This window comes from Rhinoderma darwinii, chromosome 2 (assembly GCF_050947455.1).
Source record: "Rhinoderma darwinii isolate aRhiDar2 chromosome 2, aRhiDar2.hap1, whole genome shotgun sequence".
Classification (NCBI taxonomy): Eukaryota; Metazoa; Chordata; class Amphibia; order Anura; family Rhinodermatidae; genus Rhinoderma; species Rhinoderma darwinii.
In genome coordinates, this window is record NC_134688.1 from 421,962,604 (window position 1) to 421,981,519 (window position 18,916).

The 18,916-nt window shown below is 41.9% G+C and overlaps 1 protein-coding gene across 4 annotated transcripts in view; it reads left to right on the plus strand.

Moving 5' to 3' along the window:
- The window catches only part of NEK8 (NIMA related kinase 8), a 234,362-nt gene that overhangs the window by 61,674 nt on the left and 153,772 nt on the right, over positions 1-18,916 (plus strand). For 2 of the 4 annotated variants that reach the window (XR_012881570.1, XR_012881571.1), the window contains exons 14-15: positions 3,986-4,144; positions 5,482-5,686. Coding sequence is in view for 1 of the 4 variants with exons in the window: in XM_075854279.1 (XP_075710394.1) it covers positions 3,986-4,144; positions 5,482-5,507 (185 nt within the window). In the remaining 3 variants the exon portion in view is untranslated. Of the gene's footprint in view, positions 1-3,985; positions 4,145-5,481; positions 5,930-18,916 lie in introns of those variants that run through there. The other 2 variants (XM_075854279.1, XM_075854281.1) reach the window with 2 other exon arrangements.

Genomic DNA, 18,916 nt, shown 5'->3' on the forward strand with positions numbered 1-18,916 from the left:
AATTTCAAACTAGCTATGAGATCTAGTATCTTATGACCTGTGAGTGTGAGTATGAGTAACTGAACCACCGGATCCAACCCGCGGATCCTTAAACAAACAACTAAACATAGCAATCCAGGTCCTATCTGACAAGCAGATAGTACAACCCCAGAAGGGAGGGAAATCTGCATCAACACTAGCAGACATGACCCTACCCTAGGCCATATCAACGAGCTCATCCCCTCAAAACAAAAAGCATAAAGCTTAAAACTCATCCAATACTGGCATAGAATAACTGCCTCCACAGAGGCTACTTATACATGAACAATGCATTCCAGCAGTGTAAGCAATAACAGAGGATTTAAATGGGAACCCCCACTGGAGGTTAAGATAAAGAAGACCGACGATGGCGCACTTCGCGCCATTCCTCCTCAAGGCGGTGAAACTTTGTAGCTGGGTTGACAGCTCGGAGCCGTGGAGAAGATCCCCCTTTTGGTAGTCCCCCAGATTCTAAATTCCACTTGGTGATGAGTGCCGCGGCTTTAGCCGGAGTGTCCGCAACATGCCTTGAATCTTTGTATGAGATAACCAATTTAACAGGAAACCCCCATTTATAGGGTATCTGGCAGTCTCGTAAGACACGTGTTGTGGGGCCAAATTCTTTCCTGCGAAGTAGTGTAGCTGCTGAAAGATCAGCAAATAGCTGTATATTTTTAAATCTCTCAGGTAGAGAGGTTGAGTTTCTCGCTGCCAGGAGAAGCTTATCTTTGAAATGGTAAAAGTGTATCCGGGCAATCACATCTCTTGGTGTCGATGCCGGCAGGGATTTAGGTTTAGGGATACGATGCGCCCTATCCACCAGCAAATCTCCCTGCGGCGTCTCCGGCAACAGGGCCACAAATAGATCCATTAGATATTCCATCAGTTGAGCATTTGTTATATCTTCAGGAATACCCCTAAAGCGCACATTATTTCGACGTGACCTGTCCTCCAAATCCGCAATTTTACACGACAATGCTTCCACTTGTTCTTCCAAACAGATATTAGAGTCCACCAAATCATTATGGGCCACAGAGTATTCTGATAACTTAGTTTCAATGTGAGAGGTTCTATCCCCCAAGGCCATGAAATCTTTTTGTAAATCATGGAATGCATGCTGAATGGACTGCTGTATAGAAGCATGAAAATCGTGCAGCATGAGTTTAAGTGCAGATTCAGTCACTGGTTTATCAGCCCCTGTGCTGTGTAACATCTCAGACGCCATGTTTAGCACATGGTCTGAAGGAGATTTATCAGTACTCACTGTTGGGGAAGATGGCGGCCTGGAGGAGAACAGTCCAGCTTGAGGCCCGGTATGCAGCAATGCAGGGTCCGAAGATCGAGGAAAGCAGGGTGAGGAGACTGCGAGGCCTGCGCCTCTAGCAGCCCCAGAAGATCTGCGGTCAGCTACATGCTCCTCTGACCTCTCTGAAGACGGCGATCCGGCGCCATTTTGGGACCTCGCCGCCGGGAAGAACTCCGTCATCTTTGCAGCGGCCGGTTTCTTGCGAATCCTTCCCATCTTGACAAGGTAAGTATCCTTACGGTGTCCGGTTAACGGTGCTGTTATTTAAAATCACGGATGAGCCCTGTGAGAGCCGATGTTAGCCGATTATAGCCTAGGAGCTAGGGAGCTGGAACAACACACGTCCTACTCCATGCGCTTGCGGCCACGCCCCCATGTCATAGCTATTTTAATCATTTATAATGCTGCCTGCTTTTTTTGAGTTCCTACTCCCCCCCCCCCCCTCTTAATCATATTCATTATTATATACTCTGGTTTGTGAATATAAAGTTTGTAACATAAGTAGTAAATATCCTCAATTTAATACAATGTTGTTTTTAGATCAAGCATTCTGTGCTAATTATAATTTTGTTGTCACACAGCTCCAAATCCACTGTATAAAAATAGATAAATACCAGAAAACAATAATAATCTGTCTGCCTACAGCCACCACTAGGGGGAGCTACATAGTTTTAATTATTTAATTCAATACTGTATACAGTAATATAACGGTATGCTGTAATTTCCTAAGCTGCTTTTAGTGGTGTACCTCTGACCACTATAAAGATACAGCATATTAGGAAATGAATCAGAACAGAATGATGGACCTATTTAGAAAAAAAACAAAATAACGTCATATTCAATGGTGTACAATCACTTTAAGGTCCTTCTCTAATCAATTAGTGAGGTTTTTATACAGCTTATTACAGGGTTCTATACCATATCTGGATACAGTCACCTTTGTACTGAATTTGAACCTGTTGTATTTGTACATCTGCATTGATCTCAGGGTATCCGCAACATGTGCATATACCTTCCCCAGCCTTAAAGTGTACCTCCACTTTTACTGAAAAGCAATTATAGGGCAGGAGTGTGCACTATAATCAGTTTTATAAGCTATCTTGCATCTAGCAGCAGCACAGACCGTCTATAGTCCGTGCTGCCGGCTGCTCATAACTCTGCAGTAAAAGACAGAGAATCCAGCTCTTCTCCATGGCTCCTGTAACCAGAACGGCTGTTAGCGCTTTAGAATACTATAGCGCTGACGGCCGTTCTACATACGGGAGCCATGGAGAAGAGCAGGATTCTCTGTCTCTTAGGCTACCTTCAGACGAGCGTAGCTAACCTTGGGGTAACCTCGGACGTGAAAAATGAACTAGAGTCTATGGAGGGATGCGTGACACGCAGTAAAATAGGACATGTCCTATTTTTTCACTGACCTTTCACACGCTCCATTGAAACAACGGTTTTGTGCACGGCCCCATTGAAATACATGAGTCCGTGTGACGGCCGTTATTTTAACGACCATCACAAAGACGTGATACACTCTCGTCTGAATGAGCCCTTACTGCAGAGTTATGAGCAGCCGGCAGCACGAAGCAAAATCGGTAATATAAGCGATTTTGAAAAACTATTATAGTGCACACTCCTGCCCTATAATCGTTTTTCCGTGAAAGTGGAGGTACACTTTAAGGCTGGGGGCAGGAAAATGCACAGGTTGCTGATACCCTGAGATCCATGCAGAAGTACAACTAGAACATAGACGTGTCTTTTATTTGATGTATTAACGGCATATCCTCATTAAATGGGTTGTCCCACAAATTAGATTTATCACCTATTCACAGGATAGGTGATAAATGTCTGATTGCTGGAAGGGCCCACCGTTGAATGAAGTAGCCAGGCACATGACTGAACACCGCTCCACTCGAACTCGTCCTCACTGCAGTCATGTAGAGAGGGGAAAGGGAGGGCCCTTGGGGCCCCCTATTCTAGTTATAAGTGGGACCTCTAGCGATCAGATATTTATCACCTACCCTGTTTTTCCCTGCACTGCGGCGCTCCCAGTCACTGGCTGTACAGGGTACTTCAGTACAGCTCCATTCACTTTATTGGGGCAGTCAGAGCTCCACCAATCAGAAAGTGATGTCATATCCTTTAAACCTTTAATTTATGACATTTGTATGACAACCTAGCAAAGCTAAACTAGCAAATACAATGACACCCTGTAAATGGTCCTCAAGGGACAACTCCTTAGAAAGTGGATTCTTCTATTTTTTTTTAGAGGAGCCTGAGCTGCAGGAGAGTGTGTCATGTGATCTGTCTCGGCACTGCTGAATGGCTAGAAGGTCTCATGGAGAGGAGTGGCAGATACAGCAAGCTTTTATGAACCCACTGATTGGCATTTTGAGAGGCTGTTTAAATGGCACGATTGTATTCACTAGTTCAGGAATTGTACACATGCCCACATGTACAGGAGAGCTTTTCTGCTGTCAGTATGCCTTTAAGAATATTCTCCGCTGTTATGCGTTTATACGGTGTGATAATTACCTATATAATTAACATACTCCAAATCAGTGTAAGTCCTTTAATAGCAGGCAGAAGATGTGGGATGCATCTTGTATACTAATAATGTCCTCATAGTGTCTACTAACAGAATAACAATATCAGATGCTGTCTCTGCAGATGGCCAAGTCTTCAGCTGGGGAAAGGGAGCCAGAGGACGATTGGGACGCAGAGATGAGGGAATCGGGGGACCCAAAATGGTCCAACTCGAAGAGAGTCACCCTTATATCGTGACATCGGTGGCCTGTTGTCATGGCAACACTCTTTTAGCTGTGAAACGTAAGTATGCCACAAGTGTTTAAGCTTATATCAGTATGCATGGGCTTGGTCCTGCAGGGACATCTCGGCTATGCCAAGCTTCTTGTCAGTGATGATGATTGCAATAAGCCCTGAAAACCATTATATATGTCTCCTTCCTCAAATCCTGTAATCATAATCCGCTGCCATTCTCTGAGTAAGAAGCGACAGTGAATAAAACTGCTGGCAAAAGTCCAAGTGAGGATGTCAAAAACTATGTGAAGAATGGAGGGCTTTTACACTGACATTTCAGATATTTGAGCTCTCGCCTCTGGTAGAAGCGTATACCTTTGGGTATTTTAAACTCTGTGAGAGATCTGTACACTGCTCTTTAACAAGGACCTCTCTTGCTGTGATTGATATTCCCTGTTTGAGCGTTGAAAGGTGCATTGATTCCCACAAGTCATGCCAATTTAACACATATGTCCAAGACCTTATGTTTAAACAGGGTTGTGTTCCCATAGCCGCCCTCTCCAGACCCTGTGTTTTTCATTTGATTTTATTGACCTGTTTCCATGGTTAATTGTGAACATACCAACAGCTCATTGCGTTTTTACAGTTTGTCTATCTTCAGACAACCATTTTTAGGCAGAAACAATACAAACAGTATGCAGTTTATCAATTCACTAGCGACCAACACGAACCGAGGCATGAGGCACATCGTCCCTCTTCTATTCTATTGAGTTCCTAGTTCTGGTTTCACTTCTATGAGAGTTACAGAAACAGCATAGCACAGCGAGCTCAGCTGTTTCTGTAATCCAAGCCACCTCTCTACTGAGTCTCCCTCCGTCTAAATGCAACGGCCACCTTACTGGACAGGGTCGGGGGATCCCCATTCTCAAGATAGGGACTGGCATTTATCAGACATTTATGGCGTATCCACAGGATGTCTAAGATAGCAATAATCCCTTTAAGAGAATTCTCATGACAAGAGATTACATTTTTACAATCCAAACATAGTTTTTTTTTAAATAAAATGTAAATGAAATTTATCATAGTACAAGTGCAATTTTTTATTTTTACAAATAAAATATAAAGTAAATGCATAGCCTTCACTATATTATTATATGGAGGCGATATACTAATACATCTAAGAACGGAATATATGAATAATTTCCTCCTTTTGCTGTGATTTGCAATTGAGACTTTAAATAATCCATCGTGAAAAGAATCATTGCCGGATTGTCACTCCCAGACACGGGGTGGATACAGGGAATCATCTACCTTTCAGTCTTCTTGTTAGTGATATCTGTATACCATTACCTCCTCCACGTACACTGTACTCCTGAAGTAACGGCTTGTTTCTATTACACTTACAGCCGGCATTGAAGATGTTTCTATGTGAGAGAAGAACGTGAAGAGAGATCAGTCCACTTGTCCATGAGCCATAAGTCCTGACAGACCCCAGACAAAAGTATCCGACTCATATTCTCGCAGTACTTTGTATTCTTCCCCTGCCAAATAGCAGTTTGTTACAAGAAGATTCAGCCAAAGCCGATGGCAGCCACAATAAGTTAGATTAAGGTAAAGTAAAAACTGTAAATTTCCATAAAATAACCGGCGGTTAAGAGCTTCATTGCTATGGGTTCTTTAATGTACTGGATAAGCTTTTCTACCAACTTTTACAACACAAGTCATTTCTAATACGTGAGACGGTAAGACTTCCCCGGCTGTGAGATATGTAGATTAATATAATATGTAATATATAACGGCAGTATGTTGATTGAAAATTGTAGCCGTCTGTTAGGCAATAAAATCTTAACACTATCTAGTTATCTTTTGTATCTATCTGTCTATGCTATCTGGCCGAAAGTATGTGGACACTTGACCATCCCACCTATATGAGCTTGTTGGACATCTCATTCCAATACTACAGGCGTTTACATAGAGTTTGCCCCCCCCCCCTCCTTTTGCAGCTATAACACCCTCCACTTTTCTATCAAGGATTTCCAAAAGATTTTGGAGAGTCTGTGGGAATTTTTGCCCATTCAGCCAAAAGAGCATTTGAGAGGTCATCTACTGATGTTGGAGGCAAAAAGCCTGGCTCACAATCACAGTTCCAATTCATCCCAAATGTTTTCAATGGGGTTGAGGTCAGGGCTCTGTGCAGCCACTCAAGTTCTTCCACACCAAACTTGTCACGCCATGTCTTTATGGACCTTGCTTTGTGCACAGGGCACAGTCATGTTGGAACAGGAAAGGGCCTTCACCAAACTGTTGCCACAAAGTTAGACAATTGCATGCTTTTAAAATGTCTTTGTATGCCGTAGCTTTAACATTACCCTTCCCTGGAACCAAGGGGCCTAGGCCAACACCTGAAATACAGCCCCAGGCCATTATTCCCCATCCTCCAAATTTTACAGTTTGCACTATGATACTATGGTAGGGTGCATTCTCCTGGCATCCGCCAAACCCAGCTTCATCCATCAGACTGCCAGATAGTGAAACGCAAATTAGCATTCCAGAGAACACATTTCCACTGCTCCAGAGTCCAGTGGCGGCGTGCCTTACATCTCTCTATCCGAAGCTTGGCATAGTGTATGATGTTCTATCTTAGGCTTGTGTGCCACTGTTTGACCATGGAAACCCATTTCATTAGAGGGGTTGTCCGAGACCAAATGAAAATTGGCTAAAGGTAGGGTATGTGATAAAATACTAATATAATCATCACTCACTTGGTATATCCCCCACCGCTCCAGCAGTTCCGCCAGTTTTTGTTAGCTGTCCTGCAATGATGCCGACTACCAACACGTGACCACTGCATTACCGCTGAGGCTAGTAATTGCCTATAGTGGTCATCACTGCTGGACAGCTAAAGAAAATCGGCGGGGCCGCTGGAAAGGCGGGGCTGGAGTGGCGGAAGATATACCAGATGAGTAGTGTTTCCTTTGTTATTTTATCACATGCCCTGCCTTTATCCAATTTTTTGCAGTCTTAGAACAGCCCTTTCAGCTACCGACGCAAAGTTCTTGTGCTAATTTCAATTCCAAAGACAATTTTCAACTCTGTAGTAAGTGATGGAACAGAGGATAGGCAATTTTTATGCACTATGGGTTTCTGGACTCTGCAACCCTGCTCTGTGAGTTTGCATGGTCTACTACATGTTAAACTATTGTTACTCTTAAGGCCCTTTTACACTGGCCAATTATCGGGCAAACGATCGTTCACAGAACGCTTGTTCCCAATAATTGCCATGTGTAAACGGGGCAACGATCAGCCGATAATCGAGCAAACACTCGTTCATCAGCTGATCGTATCGTTTTAAATACTGAAAATATTATCGTTGTCGGCAGCACATCTCCCCTACACAGGGAGACGTGCTGCCGACATGATAAAAATGTATGGCGACGAGCGATCAGAGTAACGAGGTTGGGCCGTGTAAAAGTACCTTTAGACGTTTCCACTTCACAATAATAGCACTTACAGGTGCTGTAAATGCTATTGTCTATGGAGATTGCATGGCTAAGTGCTTGATTATATGTACCTGTTTGCAATGAGTGCAGCTGAAACACCTGAACTGGATAAGTAGGTCCACATATTTTGGGCCATATAGTGTATCTGTAGCTGTGTACTTGTCTGTCTCCCTACATCTATTTGAAAAATATTTTTGGATTGGGGCTGATATCTATCGAGAGAACTATTGATTGGCACACAGATCTTTTTGCCATATAGTATATTAGGGGACTGTGCATGCCTTTGGTAATATATTTCGTGCCGGACGCCTGCTGCACACTGGCAATAACTTGCATGAGCTAGAGCCACGCGCTCTGTCTGCTAGACTTCTGTGCTGATCTGAAGCTTCGCTCTCTGCTAGGGGCTTAGAGCCTGAGTCCTGAGTGGGAAAGTGTATGTAGGAGATAGCTTCTCACCAGATTTCTGGCAGTTATTGCTGACATGCAGCACGGGTGTTCCTGATAAAGTAAAAAGCCTTCAATGAGTAGCTACTAACACATATTAAAATGCATTGATAGCTGGAGGGGCACTTTTAAGAGTTTATATATTGTGTGATTGATCTCATTGAATAACACATATATAAGACGAGACCATTATAACATGAAGATTAGTAAATGGAGGGAAGATTCTATGTATATGCACCTAACTATTCCCATGTTGGATCTAGATTAAGTGGGGTCATTTTATATAATATCTTGAATTTTATGTTGTACGCTGGGGCAGAGTTAGTTTTTTTTCTTACACGCATAGAGATTAAGAAGTAAAATTAATTTTTATAAATTAATGTTAATGCATTTTCTGCAATACACTTCCACTTCTTAATAATTTTTATAAACTCATATCCTGTCTTGGAATCAACACTATTATTTTATTGTAAATACTTGTATTTATTTTATGAAGAAAATAAATGTTTATATCATGCTTGGTAATTCATTATATATTGCCTTGGTTGACCTTGCTCTTGCTTAGCTTCCTGGGATGCTTCTATGGAGTCCTGGTAGCTCATTCACTTCGTAAAACCATTAGAAAAAAAAATTAAAAATGAACTTAAATTTCAGTGGGAACCAGGTGTCAAGCCATGAAGTGGAAGAAAACTAAAATAAGTCGTCTGTTAGTAATGGTGGGTGCAAAATGTACTCGCATCACAGCTGAGATCTCTGCATCATGAGATGTGTGACTTTTTTTATAGGTTAGTATTATATAATGCATATTTCAGAAAAAAATGTTTCAGATCACACTGCAAATTAGAACCAACAACTAGTATTGTAGACAGTTCATACAGTTATGTGTTACAGAGCTCCCCAGATACTGGACCCTCCAGCCGTTCGACCGGGTTGGCATTAATTAACCAGGGTGCAGAGTCTCTGGGTCAATTAAATTCTTAACCCCATTAGGGGGGAGTTCACACTGAGTTTTTTGACAAGTTTTTTTTACGTGGAAACCGCGCCGCAAAACTCACCAGAAAACGGCCGAAAATGCCTCCCATTGATTTCAATGGGAGGCGGAGGCGTTTTTTTCCCGCAAGCAGAAAAACCGGCTCGCGTGAAAAAGAAAGGACATGCCCTATCTTCAGGCGTTTACGCCTCTGACCTCCCATTGACATCAATGGGAGGCAGAGAAAGCATATTTTTCTGCGTTTTATGTCCACGGCGCTCAATGGGCGCGAAAAATGCAGCGAAAATCGGCGTGCAGGCAGAGGAAAATCTGCCTCCAAATTCCAAACGGAATTTTGAGGCAGATTTTTCTCCTGCAAATAACTCAGTTTGAACCCAGCCTTATAGAGGTATGGACTTTCTTGGTCAGAACCCTAGCCCGCGGCCACGAGTAGTCACTGATTGGTGACAGGTCTGCTGCCAGGAGTGGCGATGATACAGGTAGGAAGGTCAGGATAGCCAAAGGTTAATACCAGAAAACAAGTATAGTCAGGCAGAAGTACCAGGGGTCATTAGAGATGGAATGAGGTCCAGACCAGGCGTAAATTTGAGGGAGCATGGCAGGAGCCTTGGGTGAAAATTCAGGATCAGGAAAAAACAATACAGGAGATGATGCAGTCAGTGACATTAATCAGAGGATCAGGTAAGGTTTAGAGGGCAAGGCACATACATATAGCCTGCCTGTAGTGATGTCATCGGGCTGCTCTGGTTGCGTGACTTTGAGTCGTAAACAGAAAGGTTGCATCTGGGAGCAGGATAGTGGCACTGGAGCGGAGTAACAAAATGTTATGTGTCACAAGGTGACTGCAGGCAAAACTTAAAGCACCATGCTTAAGTGTGGTCAGAGAAATTTGACAGTCATCAATTGAAAGATCTTTTGGCCCTCCTTTAATGGTGCCTCATTACCTCCCATGTTATTTTTCATCTTAAAGAGACACTCCAGCAAATTTTTTTTATTGTGGTCCCCGTTTGCACAGTACACCTGGTAAAAGGTAGGGCAGGCCATCCTCTTACTGGGCGCTTTGTTGCAGAAATATCCCGGCCGCAATTATGTCACATTGAGCGTCTCATAGCAATGTATAGTAAAAGAGACTTCCAAACCACATAGCAGACGCTATAGGAATTGGCCGGTCACAGTGCTGTCACACTACTGTTTAGGGTTGCACGATGCATTGAAATATCAATACTATTTCGATGCCGTGCAACCTCAAATGGTTCAATACCATTATTTCATGTATTTCGATACTAAACTGTGCGGCCTCATGAATTTAGTCAGAGCGGGGCTGTGGTTGTGTAATACAGCCATTGCCCGCTCCTGACAAGTGTGCGCGTGGTCAGCATGATGTGATGCGGCCAGCGCTGCACTAATGAGCGGTGGCGCTGAAGACAGAGAACATGACGGGCGCACAGCAAACCATCCCCATGTTCCCCATCTTCAGGGTCGGTGGCGCCGCTCATTAGTGCAGAGCTGACAACGCGTGCACAATTGTCAGTATTACACAGCCGTAGAACACCTGCACTAACGGCAGAGATTAGAGAAACCTCTGTTCTCTGCCGCTATTCACTTGAATGCTGCGATCAAAGCTGACCACATCATTCAAGGAGAAAATGAGAAGGGGGATGCCCCTTGGATCGCATCATAGGGAATCCCTGTGACACGATCGAGGGACATGCCATATATGGGCAGACAGCCCAGGGTTCATTGAAGGACCCCAGGGCTGTCTGACCATATTTACTGTTGTTAGGGAATACTTAGGTATGTCCAAACAACTGCTTATGCACTATCAGTACACAGGCTAATGTACTGCTATATAGATATATGCCAGTACATTAAAGTTTAAATACAAATAAAGTAAAAAATACACATTTTTTACAAAAAATATTAAAATAAAAGGCTCAATACAAAAAATATATACATATTCGGTATCGTCGTGACCGTAATAACCTGCACAACAAATTTATAGCATAATTTATGATGTGTACGCTGCAAATAAAATAAAAACTACTTTATTTCACTTATTAATGTGAGGCACCAGGTGTTATAAATTGAGTACCTCCATGTGCCTCACATTAAGGCCTTATTTACACGAGCGTATTTAACGTCCGTGATTTTATTCGCGCTTCACGCACCCATTGAAGTTAATGGGTGCGTGAAAATCACGCACGGCACACGGAAGCATTTCCGTGTGTCGCGCGTGATTCGCACTACAGTAGATAAAGAAATGAAGGAAAAAATAAAAGCACTTCCTTCATTTCTTTTTCTAAACATCAAAACCGCGTGTCATAAGGATGGCATATGCGTGAAAATCACGCAGCCACGCACCATTCACTGATGTCACACGGAAGTGCAACACGCGCAAAACGCAGCGTTTTTTTGCCCGCACAAAACGCACACGCTCGTGTGAATCCGGCCTAATAGTCATTAACCCCATTATGACAGTGAGAAACATGATGGGGTTAATTACTATTAATGTGAGGCACATGGAGGTTCAAAATTCATCACATCATGTGCCTCACATCAAAACATGAAAGAACCTTTTTTTTTATTATTATTATTATTATTATTATTATTATTATTATTGGCAAAGTATCGTTTTGGTATCGAGAATCGCAATACTACACAAAGTATCGGTATCGAAGTCCAAATTCTGGTATCGTGACAACCCTAATGCTGTTAGGGTATGTGCACACGACAATGCCAAATACGTCTGAAAATACGGAGCTTTAGAATTTCAGACGTTTTTACAAGTGCACGCGTTTTTCGCGGCGTCTTTTACGGACGTAATTGGAGCTGGTTTTCATTGGAGTCCATGAAAAACGGCTCCAATTATGTCCCAAGAAGTGTCCTGCACTTCTTTGGCGCGGCAGTAATTTTACGAGCTGTCTTTTGACAGCGACGTGTAAAATGACAGCTCGTCTTCACAGAACATCGTAAGACCCATTGCAAGCAATAGGCAGATGTTTGCCGACGTATTGGAGCCGTTATTTCAGGCGTAATTCGAGGCGTAAAACGCCTCCATTACGTCTGAAAAGAGGTCGTGTGCACATACCTTTACTTTGCTTCAGCAGTAACCACCCGAGAAGGATGATAAGGAGCCTACCGTCCAGACAACTTATGCGGGTCAAGAGAGTAGTAAGTGACTGACACTTCTGAAAAGACACTAGACACCATGATCAATAAGTTTAGAACACGTGGTTATCCGTCACGACTACTGACCAAACGCTGACAGGGACACACTCCACAGACAAAATGTACCTAAACCCAGGTCAGATTGCATACCGTTCATCTCTGTACATACAGAACAGAGTGATCAAATAGCCAATGTGATCCGATCGCATTGGCCCATGCTTGGCAACTGCCTAAATCATAGTACTGAATTCACTAAATCTCCTATCGCAGGTCTGCAAATTTGAGAGACAAGCTCGTGAAAGCAGATACTGGCTCTTTTAGAGTTGTATGATTGAAGGAACAGGGGGAGTGGGAAAAGTAGTGTGTTTCATAGATATAAAAAATAAAAAATACTTTATTATTAAATTGTTATTAAAAACAATGTTGGATGTAATTTACGTTGCGCCAAAGTCCCCTAGATTGGCACAATATGACAAATTATGTCTAAATTAAATTGCTCCAATTCTGTAGTAGTATATTGATTTATATAGACGACTGACCTCTCAGTGTTGGTGAGAAAACAGTCAATTGCAAGCAAAAAATTATTATTAAGGTTCCTCCAACGGGCTGTAGATAAAGCCCAGCGATGGGGAAACCCCTACATCAATCTTGCTGCAATGGGTTCCATGTACATGCATATAACTGCATAGATTGCATGCACAAATATCCTGTGTGAGCAGACACGACACAGCAGAGTCGAAACTGCTGCGTGCCAGCAACTACACAGGAGTAGGAAAGGAACAAGCCACAACAAGTGACAGCACTGTTGAATTGCCTAGATAGTGACCTGTGAATGATGTATCAGCAAATACTCTGCCCTGTCAGGCAGTCAATTACTTGCGAATCACAGCTTGTGTGTTATCATGTATGTGTATCTCGGCATAGCAGAGTTGAAACTGCTATGCTGTGACAGCTCTGCAAGGGGGAGTAACAGATCGGCCGTGCTCCCGGACGGGCGGCCACACAGGCAGTGTGCCTGATTCGCAAGTCATTGACTGCCTGACAGGGCAGAGTATTTGCTGATACATCATTCACAGGTCACTATCTAGGCAATTCAACAGTGCTGTCACTTGTTGTGGCTTGTTCCTTTCCTACTCCTGTGTAGTTGCTGGCACGCAGCAGTTTCGACTCTGCTGTGTCGTGTCTGCTCACACAGGATATTTGTGCATGCAATCTATGCAGTTATATGCATGTACATGGAACCCATTGCAGCAAGATTGATGTAGGGGTTTCCCCATCGCTGGGCTTTATCTACAGCCCGTTGGAGGAACCTTAATAATAATTTTTTGCTTGCAATTGACTGTTTTCTCACCAACACTGAGAGGTCAGTCGTCTATATAAATCAATATACTACTACAGAATTGGAGCAATTTAATTTAGACATAATTTGTCATATTGTGCCAATCTAGGGGACTTTGGCGCAAAGTAAATTACATCCAACATTGTTTTTAATAACAATTTAATAATAAAGTATTTTTTATTTTTTAAATCTATGAAACACACTACTTTTCCCACTCCCCCTGTTCCTTCAATCATACATTGACAATCGGTGGTGTACACCTAGTGTGAGTTACTCCGACATATATTATATATAAATTGTACGGGGGTAATACCCATCCAAATATATAACTCTTTTAGAGTTGGCAGACTTACCTGAAACACCCTAAGTTAGGATGTTTCCCATGCCTTAAGACTGATTTCACACTTCACAGATTTGGCGCAGATTTTCAATGTAGATTTTACCCTTTTCAATGCAAAAGGGTGATATCTGCGTCAAAATCTGCGACGTGTGCTCTTTATCTCTTCTGGATGTACTGCTTTTCCACATATATCACCTTGAAGAATCCAGACCGGTGTTCTTGTTTAGCGTTCTGGTCATTTATACTTTTCTACTTTTGGGTAACTTGTAAATGCTTAGTCTTTTCCTTACGTACCTCTCCTATATATGGTCTCTTGATTGGAACCTATACCTGACGTCCATCTGTGCTTCCTCTTCACCACTTGCCAATTGCTTCACAGAAGTGGGCCTCTCAATATACACACATTATGAGTACACCCATTACCTCTACCTTGGGGAGACGTGGATACCTATTGGCACATGGATGTGTGACGCACACCCTTAGTTCCGGCCTTCACATTCTGGTTAGGGTACAGTGACTATCTACAGGATGGCCACTTGTGTTCTTTCCCCTCTCCTTCATTACTTGCCATGTGTGAGGATACCCACATATCTATCTTAGCTCTCTGACAGACATGTCAACTAAACATAGGAGCGTGTTCAGACACACCCCAGATTCGGTTTTAGTGATATTGATGTGATATTCTAGCACTGGACTTCTACCAGCACAAATGGTTTCCATAGTTTATATTGGTTTGTATTATTTGTTTCTACACCTGTATTCCCAGTATACTATATATTCTTTATGCTCCCTTATCATGTGCTGACATGTGCAGTGCATTTTGGTTACCGGCAACTAGATTGATTTCTGCGCATGCGCAATAGCGCGGCAGGGACACCGCTTTTTGCGGTAGCTACTATCTGGACACTAAGAGGTGATTGTTTTTAATTAAGTGTTACACCTGTTATCACCTACATTTTTATTAACCATTGTATGAATACAGATTCATTATTAATAGCACTCTTATTATATGTATATATCTTCCACATATGACTTTGTACACTGTACGCTATCACTCCTGGACTTTTGTATATCTATAATAAATATCGAAATAAATATATCTATGATAAAAAGTGGCAAAATGTGTGCATAGAATTATTCAAGATCTAAACTAGGAAACATAAGGGGATAAATTAGATTAGTATCTCTGGTCTCTGGAGATGTTATTCAAGAAAAAAAATAAATTTTTCTAATCCTTTTCAACTATTTAAACTGGCTGTTTCACCAATACAACCCCTTTATAAAATGAAGGCAGTGCAGCAATCGTCTTATCGCATAGGTCCGGCTTTTCTAGGGGTCGCATCCGGCCATTAATTTAACCCCGAAACACACCAACCCTTTAAAGGGGTTGTCCAAGATTATAAGAATATTAATGCTGTTTTACCACAAACAGCTGCCACGCCTTTCCATTGAAGATAATGGGGCTCAGGTGCAATACAAAACACAACCTGTAGACCGGTGTGGCACTGTTTTTAGAGGAGGGCAGTAATGTTTTTCTAATCCAAGTAATCCTGGATAACCCCTTTAAGTCATATTAAAGTAGTAATTGGTTTTATTTTTTTAAACCCTTAACGACATGCCACGTACATGTATGTGGCAGTAGTGAAGGGGAAAAATAAAGATGGCTCACAGGCTGAGCACGATCCAAACGAAATGGGTGATGGCTATATGTTACAGCCGACACCTCACTGCAACGGGCGGAATCCAAGATCACTTTAATTCTGCATGTTAAACCCCTTAGACCGCGGAATCTAAGCTGTTAGAAGTAGGGGGCAACCCCCTCCAACAGCCCAGCCCCCCCCCGCAACGTGATTGTGGGGTGCTGACCGTTGTCATGGCAGCCTGAGGGCCTAATGAAGGCCCCTGTTCTGCCACCTTTGTACAGAGGCAGGGCTTAATCGGAGCCAGTCAAAATCACTGTATTCATTTAAAGAACTAAACGACAGTTAAACAAAGTTGTTTTTTTTAATGTACCAAAAATATATATATTAAAAATGTAAAAAAAAAAAATCCTGTTTTTTTGCATTTAAAGGGAACCTGTCACCAGCATTTTACCTATTAAACCAGCAATACCAGGGGGTAGTGGGTGAAAAATCATTTCTATATAACCTATAATTGTTTTCTTAGTCGGCTCTGTAGCTTTAGTAGTCAGTTTTTTAGTGTTCCCACACCGTATGCTAATGAGCGTAAAAGAGTCAAATCTTCGTTTGAAAAAGTCAAATCTTCATTTGAAAAGAGTCATATCTTCATTCCTCAAGTCTTTCCGAGTTTACCCCGCCTCCTTACTTTTGATTGACAGCTCCTCGCCTTCCCCCAGCACACACAATCCTGCACTTGTGCATGGATATCCTCTTCTGATGTGTGCGCACAAAGGGACACCAGATTATTACGATAAAAGGCGCGACATGTTTGCAGAGCGTTATTTACATTCGGAGGAGGAGTTTAGGAGAGGGGATAACGGCAATTAACTTTTGATAGCAGCGGCCAGTGAGGGATAAGTAAAGTTCAATAGGTGAAATGCTGGTACAGGTTCCCTTTAAGTAATGTTAAAAAATGAACATAACTGGTTTCGCCGTGTCAGTAAAAGTCCAAACTATTACAATATAATGTTATTTAACCTGCAATGTAAACGCTGTCAGCTGTAAAAAAAAAAAAAAAATGCTTAAAATGTTGTTTGTTGGTCACCTTAGCCCCCCCCCAAAAAAATTGAATAAAAAGTTGAATGTACTCCAAAATGGTACCAATGAAAACTACAGCTCCCCTGCAAAAAATAAGCCCTCACGCCGCACAATCGGGAAAATATAAAAAGTTATGGCTCTCAGAATGTGGCGACACAAAACATTTTTTTTTTAACAAATAGTTTTTACTTTGTAAAAGTGGTAAAACATTAAAAAATATATAAATTTGTTATTGCCGTAATCCTATCAACCCGCAGAATAAAGTTGACATGTCGTTTTAACCGTATGGTGAACACTGTAAAAACTAAACCCAAAAACCAATGACGGAATCACTGTTTTTTGTCATTTCACCCCACAAAGAATTAGTTTTTAGTTTCCAAGTAAATTATAACGTATATTAAATGGTGCCAGGAAAAACTACAACTCGTCCCGCAAAATTCAAGCCCTCATACGGCTAAGTCGACGGAAAAATAAAAAGTTATGGCTTTTGGAAGGCAAGGACGAAAATGCAAAACTGAAAATTAGCTGCGGAGGGAAGGGTTTAATAGATAGCTCTTTATAGATGCACTAAACAGAAAATTCACAAAAAATGCACAAAAAAATTACAAGGGAAGGGAGAAAGAAGGGAAGATTCTGCAAAAACCACAGCCCGCTCTAGTCCTTACGTCATCGTATGGTTTAAAAAAAATGGTTTTCTGACAAGCAAATGACCCTGGCATGTGACCAAAACAATTCTGCTTGCTGGGTTGAGGATGGATGTATTTGGCGATTGGCCTTTCACTGCTAGTCCACACTATTTAACAGTATGTAGGCTCTGCCGTTTTTGCTTCTTTTCCATTCCCAAAGTTACATAAGCTGCCTCCTAGCTAGTTACATCAGTATAAGTGCACATGACATCTCTGGACGAGGCCTGATTCTACCTCCCCCTTAGACAGCAGAGGATGGCGGGAGAGGTAACTCACAGTGCCAGCGTTCCAAGACGCAGCCTAGAGGAACTACGAATAGAAGAAATGTTGAAAGGGCTTTTATTTTATAGAAGGTCATCATAACCGCAGCATTACAAAATTAAATTGTTTGATAATCCCAAGATGAAAGAAGCAAATAATAGAATAAGTAGGTCAGTGAGTTTTGGCAGATGAGCAGAATGCTCAGTTAAAGGATCTGCCCTCTGGGAAAGGGTGGATTCAACACTAACAGAGGGTTAACCCTCTACCTCTTATTGGGGGGATATCTACTTTACTGCGCTTGAACTTTTAATGTGAACGTTCAGTGAGAAAATATATTTACAATGAATTGACTACATTTCCCCGAGGTTTTTATCTACTTGATAATATGTGTAAAGCATTTTGGATATACAATTCATACTAAAAATGTAAACTGTATAGACCATGCAAGGAGATATCGTATGATAAACTTGTAAACTACAATATTCACTATAGATACAATATACAAGCAAACACATAATGGTACATGGTGGGGACTGTACACTAGTCTGATAGACATTTACTGCATATCCCATTTCCAATGGGTCTTTTAAGAAACAAATAAAGATTTAAATTATACAGAACTTTTCCATAACTTGAGTGGGATATCTGCCAAAAGAAAGTATAAGGCTGTGTTCACATCAGCGTCAGGTTCCGTTTGGGGTTTCTGTTCATCCATTCCGTCAGAGGAACAGATGAACGGAAAGCCTAACAGAAACTATAGCTTCAGCTTGCATGGTAACACAAGCGCCACCCAACCTTCCAAACGCACATACTAAAAACGTAATTAATAAATAAAGACCAAGAGACAATGCAGATGGAATAAAATGGCCGCGGTATTTATTAAGGGGTTACATAAATAGAATAAATAAATATTAAACTTGTAATAGATACCAAATATTTTAATAAATATTAAAAACCAATAAATATTATACCAATAATTCATGACCTTGTCCACCCATAAACTGGGCGACTAACCCCCCACTAACAAGATACCGCGACAATAAAAGAGAGGTGGGCGGGGCGATGATGTTCCTCTTCTTCATCCAACTCGGACGGGCAGCAGACCACTCCAAAACCTGGGAATATATATTCAAAATTCCCGCCTTTTTACCAAAGGGAACCAATGAAAACACCATATTTTCCCGCCACATAGGAATTTTCCAGAACCTGTGCGTGCCAAGACCAAGTGGGTGGGGCAGCACTGACCTGAACTTGACCTCATACTGGTAAGTACCAAATAAAAATAGGGGAAAAAGAGGGTTAAACCAAATGACCTTTAATTAATGACCATAAAAGGAACTGAAGGAAAACAGGAGGAAAAAAAAGGGGGGGGAGGGCGCCAGGTTACCATGAGGG